Below are 16,191 nucleotides of genomic sequence, written 5' to 3'. Positions count from 1 at the left end.
CTATGCACATCTCCTTAGATGTTGGAGTGTGGGCTTTGCCTCGGCTGTGGACCGAGGCAAAGCCCACATGTCTGTCTTTCTCTTGCAGGCATGTCCCGAGCATGTCTGCTTCCCCTCCCCCCGCCAATCCTCTCCAAGTGACATCCGGATCCAGCCCAGGAAGCAATATCTCACAGCAGTCCGCATCTCAGCCTCGCCCCTGGGAGCTAGAAGGAGGGCTGCGCAAAATGCCTTGGCCCCCTTTCCAGCCTAGAAACAATGGCACTGTTTCCAGTTTAATAAAACGAGTTGAAAAACAACAAACTTGTGTGTTTGCATGCCTGACTGACTTTGTCCTTAGCCCCTCCCCCAACACCCTGTCACACATTTCCACTCACACATCCCCACAAATGTATCAAGCGGACCCCGTTCAGCCTCCCTGCCCCCTTCCTCCCCCCACTGTAATGTCAGGCAGAGGGGAGGGAATTGAACTGTGGCCCATGCATGTCTGTGGGGAGGGGGGAGGCACTGAGAACTTTCATTCTCTGATAGGCTGAGCGGCTGGCATCTGATAAGCCAGGAAGATGGTTGCTGCAGGTGGAAAGCTGCTGCCAGGGGGTGGGGGATGTGTTTGCAGAAGCAGGGATGGGCTTGGCATGGGGAGGGTCTGTCAGTTGGCTCTGGGGAGGCATCTCCCCAGTACTGGGACATAGCTATCAAGGTCCAGCCCCCACTCTCACTTTGTAGAGATGCAGTGATGTGTTCCCGTTGCGTGGCAGCAGGTCTGAGCACACTTTTCATTTCCCTCGTTTCCAAACGGCCTCCCAGCCTCCCACGTGGTTCCAATGGGCGTTCCTGTCACTCATTGCCGGCCCTGCCTCCCCCCCACCACACCTGCTTCTCCGGAACCTGGGGACTAATTAGGGTTGCCGGTCTCCAGGTGGTTAGAAACAACAAGTCTGGGAATAAACCGTTAGCCAGCAATTGGATTGTATAATATTCTTTTTAAGTAAGTGCAAAAGTGCAAAAAGTGCCTTAATAAATATACAATTTCAATAAATACAATTGATCACAATCCTTTTCCTATGTTCAAGTCGTTATGGTAAACACTTATATCCAGCAAAACTGTAATAAACGCCACAATGGGCTCACTCATAAAAGTCACAGAGCTAAGAGAAGAGGTGACTCCAGTCCAATCCAAGTAGCAATAATATCCAAAGATGTGCCGACGGGATTATGCAGGCATACTATACAATTCCCGTTTCGTGTATATCACACTTCTTCTGGGCACAGTTAAAGCTGGACCGACGACTCACATGGATGCTGGTGCGCATGGTAGCTGGAGATCTCCTGAAATTACAACTGCTCCCCAGGCAACAAAGATCAGCTCCATACTGTCTGGCCCTACTTTTCGGGGGGGAACCGTTTTCTTTGGGGGGTGGCAGTGGAAGCAGGTATGTGCAGGCGCACCGAGCACCTCATCAGAAATGAGGGCTGGACAGGCGAGGGGCGGGAGTTCGATCTGGACCTTCACTGTCACTTCTGCCCCCCCTCCCTGGCAGGGATGCCTGCCCTCTGACGGGGGCCTATTGGAGGAGGTGGTGGCGGCGGCAGCGGGGATCATGGCCTCCCCATTGGCTACGCCGCTGCTTTTCCCTCCCCTGAATGTGAGGGGAGGGGTGTGGCTATTGGCTGGTGTGAGCAGGGTTGTCGGGGGAACGGTGGGCGGGACCTCCCAGGGGCCGCTGCATTTCACCTTGCCACGCTCGGGCGCTGGCGGAACTATCCTGCAAAAGTCAATAGGGTGCCGTCCAGCGCTGCCCCATTTACACCAGCGCACGAGCGATGGTGCTGCCTGGGGGGTTAGGATTGCACTGTTAGTCTTGGATCAAAGAATGGAAGTTAAATTCTCTCCACTAACAAGCCACACATAGTACCAGGCAACTGCTGATAAGTAGCTAGTCTTTTAAATAACATTTAACTTCATGCCATTTTCATCACTAAGATAAAGGAACAAATATGCTTTAGTAGGACATCATGGCAATATCAGATTGACAGAAAGGTCACCTCAGTCCTCCAACCATTTTGTTCCCAGCCACATGGAAATCATCATCGGTCTCTTGATGTTTGCTTATCCCCAGCAGTTCAGGATGCTGATAGCATTAATGGAAAAGTAAAGTCTGTTGTCAATTCACAGAGTCCTGGGATTGAAAACGTCTGTAGATAATCAGCCTCCCTTACCATTTTTCAAGCCCTTCACAATAATAGCCCCGTTCAGTACCAGTAGAATGGAAGTGTAAGCCACAGCTTCACTGGTCTGATGGAATCTTTGCTCCAGCCCTAGCAGAAACCCCTCGGAGCCAGGGCATCACGTGGGCTGAAGGCAATGCAAAAATTAACAGCACTGATCAAGGAGAGAAAAAGACAAATGTTATTGAATGGATAGACTATTGCTGCTGTGGGAAAGGTTGCATGAGTGGTTCATTCTTATGGCCCCTTCTTACATGCCCAGGGTAATGCCGATTGCTACTTTGGGTCAGGAAGCAATTTTCCACAGGCCAGTTTGACTAGGGATCCTGACAGTATTTTGCCATCTTCTGAGCATGGAGCAGGAGTCACTCAGGGTGTGAGGGGGGAGGTAGTTGTGAATTTCCTTCACTGTTCAGGGGGTTGGACTAGATGACCCTGGAGGTTCCTTCCAACCCTATGATTCTATGACTATTAGACCCCTTTCCTTTTTTTTGGATAGGGGTGAATATTCTACACATGAGTGTTAGAATCAGAGTACTTGAAGTTCTTTTTCAAAGGGTTTCAAAAAAAGAGCAGCAGGATTTTGTAACTTTTCTCATTACCATCACAATCCAGTAGGTTCACTGTAATACAAAGGGCAGTTTCCTATATTATACAGCAACAAATCCAGGTTTACTACCAAGTAGCTACTCAGCAATGAGCTATAGTCAACCTCAGCTCTTTCACAGTGAGGGCCTTGATGATACAAGTCATGTTTTCAGATACCTATTCATCATCACTACATTTTTAGATGCCTACTTAAAGAAGTCTTAATGTGTTCAGCAAAAAAAAGTGTAAGGTGTGAAGCCTCTTTAGCATTATGATTACTTGCTAGCATACACACAAATGCATCAATTATGCCATGAAGCATGGGAGGGAATTATATTTTCCCATCAACTGAACACAATGATTTGAATGTAAGAAAATGTAGTTTCCACACTGATGGATGTAGTAGGCAGGGAAATATTATCTGGATCCTTCATAAGGACTTGATGGCCAGTGTATTTTTAAACATACTGGTTTGAAAGGCAGGCCAAAAGTGTAAACTAAATAAAATGGTACAGGAAGGGCTTGGCTTTCCAGAATAATGCTAAAATTAAACTTTTATAAAGTTCATAAAATGGCAAGCACAAAAAATAGTTGTGTTACTCAACAACAGGGATGTCACTGATGTCAGGAAAATATGAAGTTCCCACAACAGAATCACATTCTTTAAAAACGGATCTTTTGATTCTTTGCAACTCGGGCTTGCTCCCTAATTAAACAATTATCACACAATTACTGATCAAACCACTGTTCCATCTAGCTGTCTGTTTTCTGACAGTGAGTTTCAAAGATCAGGCAGCGAAAAGTCTTTTTACCTGTGTGGTGAATGATGGGTTAGAGGGCAGATAGGACATGACCGTTATGGTGACTGACCAGCTTGGAGGAGACATGGAAGCTGGGAAAAGCCTCATCAAGCCTCACTGAACCAGGTTTGACTTTAAACATGGCATCTGTTTGATATGTTATCACCTCTCTTGGGCAAGCTGAGCCTGGCGGGCTTTTGGGATCCAGAATTGAAGGCCTAGGTTGGTTAAGGCTTTTGTTTTTTACACATGTGGGAAGAAACCTGAATAGGAGCTGTCCCTTTTGTGCATTGGTGTATGTGACCATATGGAACATACGTGAGTGGCTGTGTGTGAAGGTATGCCGACAGATGAGCATCCAGTCCATGCATGCACCCATTTGCAACTCCTGGCAAGGCAGGGAGGTCAGATGCTCAGGATTTGTTAGTCTCAAATACCATGGCAACCTTTTTATGTTTCTTTCCTTTTTGGGTAGTCTGCATTCTAGTCCTGTAATTGTATTTACCCTAGTGTTGTATATTGTAGTAATAAAGTTTCTTAGTTAAGACACTTTGCCTTGATTCCTACCCACGGCCTTGACTGCATACTCATGCTACAGAAACATACTCTTAAGTCACTGTACCTCTTGGCAGCAACCAGGAAAAGGGTGGGGGGTGTAAGGGACAAAGGGGACAAATAACCCAGCATTGAGGGGTTATGCTGGGTATTTTTGAAAAACCCCTTTCTCCCATTCTCAAGTGTTCTGAGCACCTGAGATTTGCTGCAGTTCACAGAAATATCTCTGGGACTTCCACCAGTTCCACCTTTTTAATTTTTCCACCCATTTCTAGCATGTTCTTTCCTTTTTTAAAAAATGGATTGTGATTTTTGCTATAGTGGTGAACATTGAAGGCTAGTAATACTGCTGTGGTTATCTAGCAGTGGCTACAACCCCACTGACAGCACATTCATTTCTGAAATCCCCCACTGTTTTGTTGTGTTAGATTTCAGGTTTTTCTGCAAACATGGGGCTTTTCTCAGGTTTGTTGAAAGATCTGTCTTGTCTGTTCATGGGCCCAGTCATCAGATTTAAGTATCCGCAGATGAGACCATGTTGAGAATTCACTGTATTGATGTTTGCTTACTGTTATGATCCAGACAGACTAAATGGCAAAGTACATTTTAAAAAAGATTCAAACAATTTACAAGATTTGAGACACATTGGCTTGGTGTCCTGTTAGCAATCTGTCTTAGCAGGATGTCATGTCATGTATACACACTCACACACACTCACACACACATACATAAAATTTTGAAGACTCTGTCTAATCTTTGAAAATTCCTAGAGAACAGGTGAGGTGCCAGAATATTGAAGGTGAGCAAATGTTGTCCCCATATTCAAGAAGGAGAAAAAGGACCCAGGTAACTACCAACTCGTCAGTTTGACGTCCATACCTGGAAAGGTTTTAGAACAAATCATCAATCAGTTCTTGAGCATTAAGATAAGACAGCTGTGGTTACTAAGAGTCAGCATGGGTTCCTCAAGAACAAGTCATGTCAGACTAACCTTATATCCTTTTTTGAGAGAGTCACTATGTGGTTGGATCAAGGGAATTCTGTGGACATCGTTTATCTTAATTTCAGTAAAGCTTTTGATAAGGTTCCACATGATATTCTTGTTGACAAGTTGGTAAAATGTGGTTTGAAACCTATTACTGTTTGGATTTGTAACTGATTGACAGATCACACTCAAAGAGTGCTTGTAAATGATTCCTTATCCTCTTAGAGAGGAGTGACAAGTGGAGTGTCTCAGGGATCTGTCCTGGCCCTGTGTTGTTCAACATCTTTATAAATGACTTGGATGAAGAAATGGGGGGATGCTCAATAAATCTGCAGATGATACTAAATTGGGATGGGTAGAAAAAACAGTAGACAACAGAATCAAGATTCAAGATAACCTTGACAGGCTGGAAAATTGGGCTAAAACTAACAAAATTAATTTCAACAGAGAGAAATGTAAAGTTCTGCATTTAGGTAGGAAAAAACAAAGGCATAATTATAGGATGGAGGAGACCTTTCATGGCAGTAGTCCATGTGAAAAGGATCTAAGGGTCTTAGTAAATCATACACTGACCATGAGTTAGTAGTGTGTTGTGGTAGCTAAAACGGCAAATGCAATTTTAGGCAGTATCAACAAAAGTATAGTGTCCAGATCACATGAAGTGATGGTATCTCTTTATTCTGCTCTGATTAGACCTCACTTGGAAGACTATGTTCAGTTTTGGGGGCCACAGTTTAAGAAGAATGTTGACAAGCTGGAATGTGTCCAGAGGAGAGCAACCAAGATGGTAAGGGGTCTGGAGACCAAGTCCTGTGAGGAAAGGTTGAAAGAGCTGAGTGTGTTTATCCTGGAAAGGAGGCAACTGAGAGGTGATATAGTAAGTCTCTTCAAGTATTTGAACGGCTGTCACATAGAGGCTGGAGCAGAGTTGTTTTCTGTTGCCCCATAAGGTCGGACCAGAAACAACAGTTTAAAATGGAATCAAGACAGTTTTCGGCTAAACATTAGGAGGAACTTCCTGACAGAGCGGTTCCTCGATGGAAGAGGCTTCCTCTGGAGGTGGTGGGCTCTCCTTCTTTGGAGGTTTTTAGGAAAAGGGTGATGGCCACTTGACAGCAATGATAATTCTATGTCTCAATATGAATTTAGGCAAATTAAAAGAGAGAAAGAACGAAGAGATTAGCCAGTGCTAGGCTCTCACAGCCCTTTCTTATATGCCCAGGATAATGCCGATTGCCACTTTGGGGTCAAGAAGGAATTTTCCTCCAAGCTAGATTGATTGGGGAACCTGGAGAGTTTTTGCCTTCCTGTGGGCATAGAGCAGTGGTCACTGGGAGAGAGAGGCGGTGAGGTAACTGTGAATTTTCTACATTGTGCAGGAAGTTGGGCTAGATGATCCTTCCAGCTTTATGTTTCTATATTTCATCTGTAAGGTACCACTGGACTTTTATTTTGCTATGACAGATTAACATGGCTGTGTGTGTGTGTTATGTTCCATCAAGTCATGACTTATGGCAACCCTATGAATTAATACCCTCCACAATATCCTATCATTAACAGCCTTGCTCAGATACTGCAAACACGAGGCTGTGGCTTCCTTTACTGAGTGAAGCCATCTCGTTTTGGGTCTTCCTCCTTTCCTACTGCCTTCCACTTTCCTAGCATTATTGCCTTTCCCAGTGAGTCTCACGATGTGACCAAACTACAATAGCCTCAGTTTAGTCATTTTAGCTTCTAGGAAGAATGCAGACTTGTTTTGATTTAGAACTAGTTTGCCTTTCTGGTGGTCCATGCTATCTGTAAAACTCTCCTCCAACACCACATTTCAAATGAATCATTTTTTTCCTATCTGCTTTCTTCATTGTCCAACTTTCACATCCATAAGAATACCATATTATGAATTATCTTGATCTATGCCCTCAAAATCGTGTTAACTCCTCAGTAGTCATTACTTTTGTCTTTTCAATGTTCAGCTGTAATTCTGCTTTGTTGCTTTCTCCCTTAACCTTCATCAACATGGCTACCCCTTCACAAATGTCATTTGACATGCCTTTCAGATCATGCAAATGATATTGCAGATAATGCAAATAAAAAAATGGATGAACTTGGAAACTTTTTTCCAAGTCTTTACTTTAAGGACATTTTAAAAAATCTTATCAGGAAAGTTTACATTTCTTATCAAACTCATGAATGTGATAGGAAAGGCCTAGAGCCAGATGTATATAAGGAGCAGCACTCAGTTACTGCTGTACATTTGGGACCCACTCTTCATTTCCATCAACGGCTTGGGGATAAACAAGAAATCATGAAGTGGCTTCTGCTTCTGGGCCTAGTGGCACTTTCTCAGTGCCTTGTGACCAAGTAAGTATTGGACATTCACTTTTCTTTAAAATCAGAAAGGGTGGTAATTTTCAGGCATATCCAACCCCATCTTTAAATTTCATGAAAAATATCTCTTCTGACAAATTTTCTTTCTGTGATCCTGAACAAGCCATAAAGCTTGCAAATTGAAAGATAGCTTTTTTTTCCTCCCACAATTTTCTCTTTCCCGTAAATTCTTAAAGTAGCCGCTACCTTATTTCTATACATCTGAGTACCTTATGAAGCAAAACAAAACAGGAGTACAGTGGCACTTCAGAGATTAAAAAATTATAGCAGCATAAGCTTTTGTGAGTCAGAGCTCTTTTCCTCAGGTGCATGAAGTATGAAGCAATTATTAATCTGGATCTCCAAGGTCTACTACAGCGCAGATAATGAAAGTCCTAAAAAGAAAATTTGAATTTGAAAAATCTTTAGTAACAAAGATCATCCCTTTCACCTTCTCATCTTTCTCTCCCCCCTTCTCAATCTTTGCTGCTTAGGGTGCCCCTGAGGAAGGGGAAATCCCTGAGGCAAAGCCTTAAAGAACATGGACTGCTGGAAAAATTCCTTGAGAAACATCCTTACAACTTGGGCTCAAAATATTTCCCCAGCCAAGCCAATGCCAATGCTGCTGAGCCCTTGGAGAATTACATGGATGTGAGTATTATTCATTTGGATGTTATACCTTAAAGAATAGGCTACTATCCTGGGCTTACTGAGGTTCAGTGGGCATGGAGCGATGAGCATCATGCCCGTGGAATGACTATCCATTCATTTTAGAAAGAAACGTTCAACAGGCTCAGCTTCTGAACTTGTCCCTGTATCTCAGGAATCATGAAAGCCAACCTCTCCCTTCCAAAAATTCACATTCTTTATTAACCATCCCCAGATTGTTCAGGCATTTATGTTCTTTATTAGTCATTCTTCCACAAAAGACCATCCTTAAATTCCAGTTGAAGAGCTGAACCCCAAATGATGTGTGTTTGCTTCTTCCTTTCACATACCAGCTAGCCAGAGGCAGTACATCATAAGCAGAAATGAGTCCAGCAGCTCCTAAGCAATGCCAGAAGAGCACAGCACAGGCTGAACATAACCCATGGCATCCCAATTCAGTGGCTCGAAATCAATAAACCAGATGTGTATACTTAGGCCAGAGACAGGCAATAGTTTTATGCACACATTTTGTTTCTTTGTCACTTCTGGTCAAATAGGCCCTACAGGTCTTTGAAACAATACACAGCCTTGCAAAACCTTTTGACCAGAGAGGCAAGTGGAATAGGTTAATGTACACCTTCTATGTGGATAGTTTGATACCAGTGATATACACTCTTTATAGTGACCCATTTTTTGCCCTTGCAGATTGAGTACATTGGTACCATCGAAATTGGTACTCCACCACAGCAGTTCATTGTCCTCTTTGACACTGGCTCCTCCAATTTGTGGGTCCCCTCTGTGTACTGCTCTAGTCAAGCTTGCTGTAAGTAGCATCTAACATTTTGCCTGGAAAGAACTAGGTTATTCTTTATTTCTCGTGTACAGTGTATATCCAAGTAGACAGAGAAAATAATAAGGCCAGTGCAAACACTGGGCATGACTAGCCAGCTGCCTAGGATCTCCTTTGGGAGGTGGACGCACAGGAATGTATTAGTCCAACAAGCTTTGTGAGGATAACCAGAAGGGACATTAAGGGCTATATCTCTCTGCATCTGCTGTGCTGGCTGAAGAGGAGCATTCCTCTGAGATTTTCCAAGGTGCTTTTCCTTCACAATGACAGCCAGCATGCTTGCACCTGAGGCTAGAGCTTGGAGTTTCTGCATCAGAGAGTATTGCTTTAAGGCAGCTTGAGCTCCAGCACCTCTATTAAACATCATCTGAATACCAGAACATCATCAACTCCTTTGTTGCATTTGCAGCCAACCACAACCGCTTCAACCCTCAGCAATCTTCCACCTACCAGGCCACTAGCCAGAGTGTCTCTGTCACATATGGCACTGGGAGCATGACTGGATTCCTGGCCTATGACACTGTCCAGGTAAGCTACTACAGGAAACAGGAAGATTAACCATCATTTGGAAGCTACATGAGCATGAACATGTGTGAATGATGGGAGAAACAAAATTGAGTTTGGTTTGGATTTTATGCAGGGCAAAACCTTCACAGTACATTCTCAGCTTGCACAACTTGTGAACCACCAAACTGAAGTCAGCCCTGGCTTCTGTCTTGCTGGATGCTATTGTTTTTAAAGTTCCAAGCAAACAGTAAAACAGGAGAATTATCAAGTCCTAGTGAGTGACCGTGTATGACTAGTGAGGTGCATTTAGTTTGCAGAGCCACAAGTTTTACAGGCCTGGATATCCAGCATGTGCTCCCACATTGCACTGGACAGAAAAGCAAACCTCTCAACCATACTGAGTTTCTTTTGTCCACACCAGAGTTTCCCAATTGTGTTCCAGGAAAACTTATTGGGGTGCTACCATAAGAAAATCAGTAATGGTGACCAAATTTCCATGAAAGACAACCTGCCCCCTGCTATTGGTCCAATGAGCATCTATAGTGGCCTGTATACAAAAGATTCCATGTTTGCTTCATATAAAATGATTATAAGGTCTACAAGGCCAGACCTAGTGTATATACCCAAGCCTAGGATATATACCCTAGAATATTTACCAGAATCCTTTGCAACATGCAGAGTTTCCATAGCAGATACCTCAATGTGGAGTAGGTTCTCTGAAGTTAGAGTATGAAAACTATTGTGTTAGGGAAATGATGCACAGTAAATGAGATACAGTATCTTGGTGTCATATCCAGTAGATCTGGCAATTTACAATTAAAATATCCAGATTGTATAACTAAAAAAATTAAAATAACTCATGCAAACTATGGTCTGTTAACTGCAAGCCCATATCTTTGTACATCAGTCTTCACTTTCAGTACAGTTCATTGACTTAATTGTATGCATCTTGCCTTTCTTTAATCACTGAAATGAGGGCAGTGTACACAAGTTCTCTGGAGGTCTTCCACCCAGGGATTGACCAAATCCAGTTCTTCAAGAAAGTTACTTAATAGCATGTGCTTGGTTGAGATGAGCTTTTCAATGATGGACTTAAAGCGCAAACCTCTTATCCATACATTATACAGGATGAAATGCAACAACATGCTTTGTTTTCTTGTTCATATTACAAAAATACTGACCTCCTGCCTCCATGCACATGCATCATCAACTAGTACTTGGAATCTTTCTTCAAGCTTCATCTATCCAGAGTTATATTAGTCTATTTGTAGCGATAACAATAGTCTTGCAGTATCTTCTGAATCAGTTTCCCACTCAGGAAAACTTACACCAAAATAAATTGGTCAGCCTTATAGGAGCCACACAATACTGTTGTGTGTTTGAGCTTTGTTTTGTGTCTGATTATCCCTATTCTTTCACTTAGGTGGGAAGTATTGAGGTTACCAACCAGATCTTTGGCCTGAGTGAGACTGAGCCAGGATCCTTCCTTTATTACTCCCCCTTTGATGGCATCCTGGGTCTGGCTTATCCAAGCATCTCCTCCTCTGGAGCCACACCTGTTTTTGACAACATGATGAGTGAGGGCTTGGTGTCCCAAGATCTCTTTTCTGTCTACCTGAGCTCGTAAGTCTGGGCTAGTTGTGCATCTCTCTGGGAAGGGGCTCCAGTAACTATGAATTGCTACTGAACAGAGGCCATCATCCATATCTTTAGATACACAGTAGCAAGGGTCTCTAATATGGAGACCCAGGTTTGTATTTGGGTCAGATAAATTTAAATAGACCACATTTAGGGAGAAAATAACAAACTATCAACATATTAAAATGTTGGGATGCAGACCTGATTTCCCACCAGGCAACACATCAACACAATACTGGTTGAAGGATTCTTTAAGTAAAGGGCTGAGTAAAACTAAACTAGATAACTGCTGGATCCATTCCAACTTATTTGGCTTGAGGAACTGTTTTCCTAACTCAGCCAAGGAAATAAATATGTTTGGACTGAAACCTGCCTTTGTGGTTTGACCCCTCTGCTTTTATATATGTTATCTGTCCCTTCTCCTAAAGTGACAAAGTGGATTTTTAGTGGATCCTTGCTGGTTGGTTAGAGGTCGGTATAGATACTATTGATAGGGAACTCCATCTCATAGGTATAAAGGGAGCTGTAGGATTGAAAAGGTTTGAACATTCAGAACTAGGCAGTATATCAGATGGTGCTCCTCCCTTTAACATTAATTCCTGATATACTGGAAGGAATCAGGACATCTTCTCTTTGTACTGGCCTCAGAGGGTTTGAGATCTAGAAACCTGTGCAATGAATTGTCATAAATTCCACCATTTTTACCGTTTTCCCTATTGATGGTCTTCAATTGGAATCTTTCTGCCAACCCCCTCTGACAACTCCTTGTTCATTATTTTTTAGCTCACTGTATACTCTTGTATGTAATATGAAGTATTTAAACAATAGTTTATGTAATTGTTCATAGCACGTCACTCCAGTTCACACACTATCTCAACCATCTTCACCATAAGAATCCTGTGAAGAAGGTCAGAATCAGCATTATCGTTGTCTTAGATGCAGAGGGTGAATTCATGGCTGAACTGGAACTTGAAAGGGGCCTTCAGTTCACAACTTCAGTTCTTATCCATTACATCTTCTCTCTCATGACTGGCTTCTGCTTTCCTTTCTTAGTGATGACCAGAGTGGGAGTTTTGTGATGTTTGGTGGTATTGACTCCTCTTACTATTCTGGAAGCCTCAACTGGATACCTCTGTCTTCTGAGACATACTGGCAGATTACTGTGGACAGGTGAGCAAACTCTCTAATCTTGAGAAAACACATCCCCCATTCATTTGAATACTATCAGGAATAATGTGCAGAATTGGATGTGATTACATGTGTTACCATGCCTCAGAAAGGCTGAGAAAGAAAGATAAGGCCTTCCCATAAAAGAGGGCAACATGTCAGCCTTCCAAATAAATGTGTAAAAGTTACTAGTCCGTGAAATTTTTGACTAGTTCACCTGCCAACATGTACCTATGTTAGGACATGTCACTAGGAGACTTAGTGGTTTAACAATCATATACTGTCCTTATGATGCTCCAACATCATAGCACCCTTGCCAAATGACAATTCCTAGAATTTCCTCCAACTTTGATGGCTCAAACTTGCCAGACTGATTTACTAGGAATTATTCTTGCTTTACTCAGGCTACTGGGTAAATGGCTATTTATAAGCCTAATTGACATTAGCAACCCCCTACTCACCCACTGTAACTTGTATTATAAAACAAATGTGGCCACTACATCTTAGTGTCAATCTGCAATGCCTTTCAAAGTTTTTGTTCTCAATTACGAACTTGGGATCGCTCACAGTTGTAGAAAGCAGTTCTTTTTAATGGAGGAAGAAAGTCGTTTGATCTTTGAAAAAGACTTCAGTACATACTGAGAACACTGGGAACATTTGCCCTAATTTCTCCATGGACTGTTTGTGACAAGAATTATTAAAGCTGTTCTCTTTTTGCTAACCTGACCTGTGTTCCATTCAGCATCACCATGAATGGCCAGGCGATTGCTTGCTCTGGTGGCTGCCAAGCTATTGTTGATACCGGCACCTCCATGTTGGCTGGTCCTGCTAATGGCATTTCTAACCTTCAGTACTACATTGGTGCCAGCCAGTCCTCCAATGGTGAGGTAAGAAAAGGAAGGACACCCTTCCATAAGTACTCAAGAAGACATGGACACAGAGAGAGAGAGAGATCGTTGAAACCCATTTCTAACTGCTAGTATGTAATTTGTTCAGTGTTTTCCCTGCATTAGCTACAGCTGGATCATGGGGAAAGGGAATGGGAATGACACGTTTGCCATTATCCTTTAACCCTTGCCTTCCTACCATCTTTCTTCAACATACAAAATGCTCTTTCTAGTGGCTAGAAGGGAATATATATGGAAGTTTGTGAATCTGTGGTTTCTGGAACATCAATAAGGGATTGCCCTGACAGTTGGGATTTTGAGAAAATAAATATGCAGCAGCTACTCTTTTGTCAATGTTGGGGAATCAGATATCTGCCCTCCAACATCTGTTTCAGGAATATCATATTTTCCCAATTTTAAACCCATAATATGTTGTTGCTATAAAAATGTCATTTTTACAGCTCTCCAGCTAAGGACATCATTTTTAATGTAAATAATTCAAACTGCCACTGGTATGTGGAAGGCAGTTGCATGTACTTTCCTACTTAAATGCTCTAATATAAGAGTGTCCATGCATCACTAATATATAAATAGAAAGAAACACAAAATGGCAAAATAAGGACAGCCCAGTCACTTGTGGCATACCTCCACTTTTTTTCTGTAAGAAGTCACAAATGGTCAACTACTAGTAAAAATACTGCCCCCTTTCATTAAGATGGGATGGGAAACTTGCTGGGCTAAGGCTTGTAGTGCTATCCTGCAAAAACTAAAATGCCCTGGAGTTATGCTTTGATTGTCAAGATATGCCACAAAGAGAAAAGACTTGTCATGAAAGCTGTGGGTGTTTGAGTCTAAGCTCAGCTGATTTTAGAAGTTGTTCCCATTCTAGCTTATATTCTTTCCAACTGGGCTAATTTTTAATCTATGTGTTGCAGTTTAACTTTCCCTTTGCTTTCTTTCTTTTTCATCCCTCCCCTTCTATATCAGTACATGGTCAGCTGCAGCTCCATAAGCAGCCTGCCTAACATCATCTTCACCATCAACGGCATTGAGTTCCCTCTGCCCGCGAGTGCCTATGTTATCCAGGTAAGGATCCAGTGTCATCAAGCCTGGGCTTCTCTCCAGCCATTGGTGTGAGAGGATCATCCTCTCAGCTTGCTTGGAATCTGATCCCTGAAAAGCATAAAACAAACCATTGCACTGCAACGTTCCAATACCTCCTATTCCAGTTGCAAACACTTTCTCAAATGTAAGGTGTTTTGAACATGTGTGGTGATTTGGTTTCATAGCATGCCAGGACTGCCACAGTGCTTCAGAAAGGTGTGTGTTTTTGGAAAAGTTTGAGACTGCAGAATTAAAATAACCCATTAGCAACAAATTTGACTATGGCTCAAGTATAGTCAGTTCACATCTGATATGTGGTGGCAAACAATTCTGTAGAATGAATCTGATTGTTCACTAGTTCATCATGCATGTGATGATCTAATATACATCATGGATACCACATGTGTGAAGACAGTGGCTCCTTTCATATGGTGGAATGGAGAGTAGCATGTCCTCCACATTTAAAGAGAGTGCCTACACAATGTGCTCATTCTGAGTATGACTTGAGAGGCCTCCTGGGGCATTGCCTTTTAAAGCAGATCAAATATAATCCTGATCTGGTCTAGTTTAAAGGGGGAAATGTGATGGAAGGGCTGCAGCAGAAATGTCCCAGTGAACTTTCCATCCACAGCCAATGGAAGAAGGGGGAGCTAAGCTGCACACACACACACACTCCCCATACACACACCTGAGCCCTTTAAAGAACTTTTCCTACCTTTCCAGCAGCTTGGCTGGGAAAATAGAACAGAAGGAAAAGGGGATTTCTGGCCACTGGAGGAGCCAGCATGATTGTTGTCGCATCAGTGCATCTGCAAGGAGTGCAGGGACTAGGTGTGTGGATGCTGGAGCCTGCTTGCCTCCTTGTTACTTGCTGCTACTGTAGCAGGGGTGTATTTTCATCTCTCCCCCCCCCCCGCCCATGTAACCAACCAATCTCTCTTTGGGCCACACTGCATAACATGCAAGTGTTCAGATAAAGCATGGGAGGGAGGTGACTGAGAGACAATGAGCGTTTAGCAGTACACACACTCTTGCTTACTATTTGTGCAATCCTCAGAAGATTTCACACAAAGTGATGTGAGTGTGACGCAGTAACATCATGAGCTAAATACAAAAAACCATGAGCAGATCTCTGCAGGTGGACTGAATCCTTCCTGCCCAATCCCATCTTTTGCAGCCTTCCACAGCACCCAAAAAAGCTACTGCTGAGTTTTGGGGGACCCTGACAAATAGTGTGGGTGGCAGCATGGGTGGTGGGCGGGCTATACTTTGAACATGAAGTCTGAAAAAAAATGTGATCCCTGCTAGTGTGAGCAAAACTGCATTCCATTTATGGAAGCATTCCTTTGGATTTAATCCCATGCCGCCACCACCTAAACGCTGCAAAACCCTCCCTTCCAAGTAATTCAACTCAGGCAGTGCTATTGGCATGTAGAACCCACCACTCAGTTGTGTCTTGGTATTTCTTATTTCAGAACCAACAAGGCTATTGTACGAGTGGCTTTCAGAGCATTGACATCCCCACTGCCTCTGGTGAACTCTGGATCCTTGGAGACGTCTTCATCCGTCAGTACTACTGTGTCTTTGACAGAGCAAACAACCAGGTTGGCATGGCCCCCGTGGCATGAACACACCCCCATCCATTGGCCAAGCAATTCCCTAAGGACAGTCTTTACTTCTTCAGGACTAAATTTAGTCAATATGCTCCTTCTTCATAAGCTGTAACACTAATAACAGTAGAATAAAATAATATTAAAGCAAATGGAATCATTGTTTTGTATTTCTTACTTACTGTCTGAATACAGAACTGCCTGGCTGGGCAGTTGTAAAGGTCCAATGTGTTTTATCTCTTTCTGGCTTCCCTGA

The 16,191-nt window shown here is 42.8% G+C and overlaps 1 protein-coding gene across 1 annotated transcript; it reads left to right on the top strand.

Annotated features, from left to right (window-relative positions):
* Positions 1-7,462: 7,462 nt before the first annotated feature.
* Positions 7,463-15,953, top strand: LOC129324519 (pepsin A-like). The gene is made up of 9 exons (XM_054971823.1): positions 7,463-7,518; positions 8,019-8,175; positions 8,878-8,995; positions 9,432-9,550; positions 10,953-11,152; positions 12,221-12,337; positions 13,077-13,221; positions 14,209-14,307; positions 15,801-15,953. Exons 1-9 carry the CDS (start codon positions 7,463-7,465, stop codon positions 15,951-15,953), a joined length of 1,164 nt encoding a protein of 387 aa, XP_054827798.1.
* The last annotated feature ends 238 nt before the right edge of the window (positions 15,954-16,191 follow it).

Source organism: Eublepharis macularius, chromosome 2 (genome assembly GCF_028583425.1).
Source record: "Eublepharis macularius isolate TG4126 chromosome 2, MPM_Emac_v1.0, whole genome shotgun sequence".
Taxonomy (NCBI): domain Eukaryota; kingdom Metazoa; phylum Chordata; class Lepidosauria; order Squamata; family Eublepharidae; genus Eublepharis; species Eublepharis macularius.
Note: the sequence above shows the minus strand (reverse complement) of the source record. Positions and strands in the feature narration are given on the sequence as shown.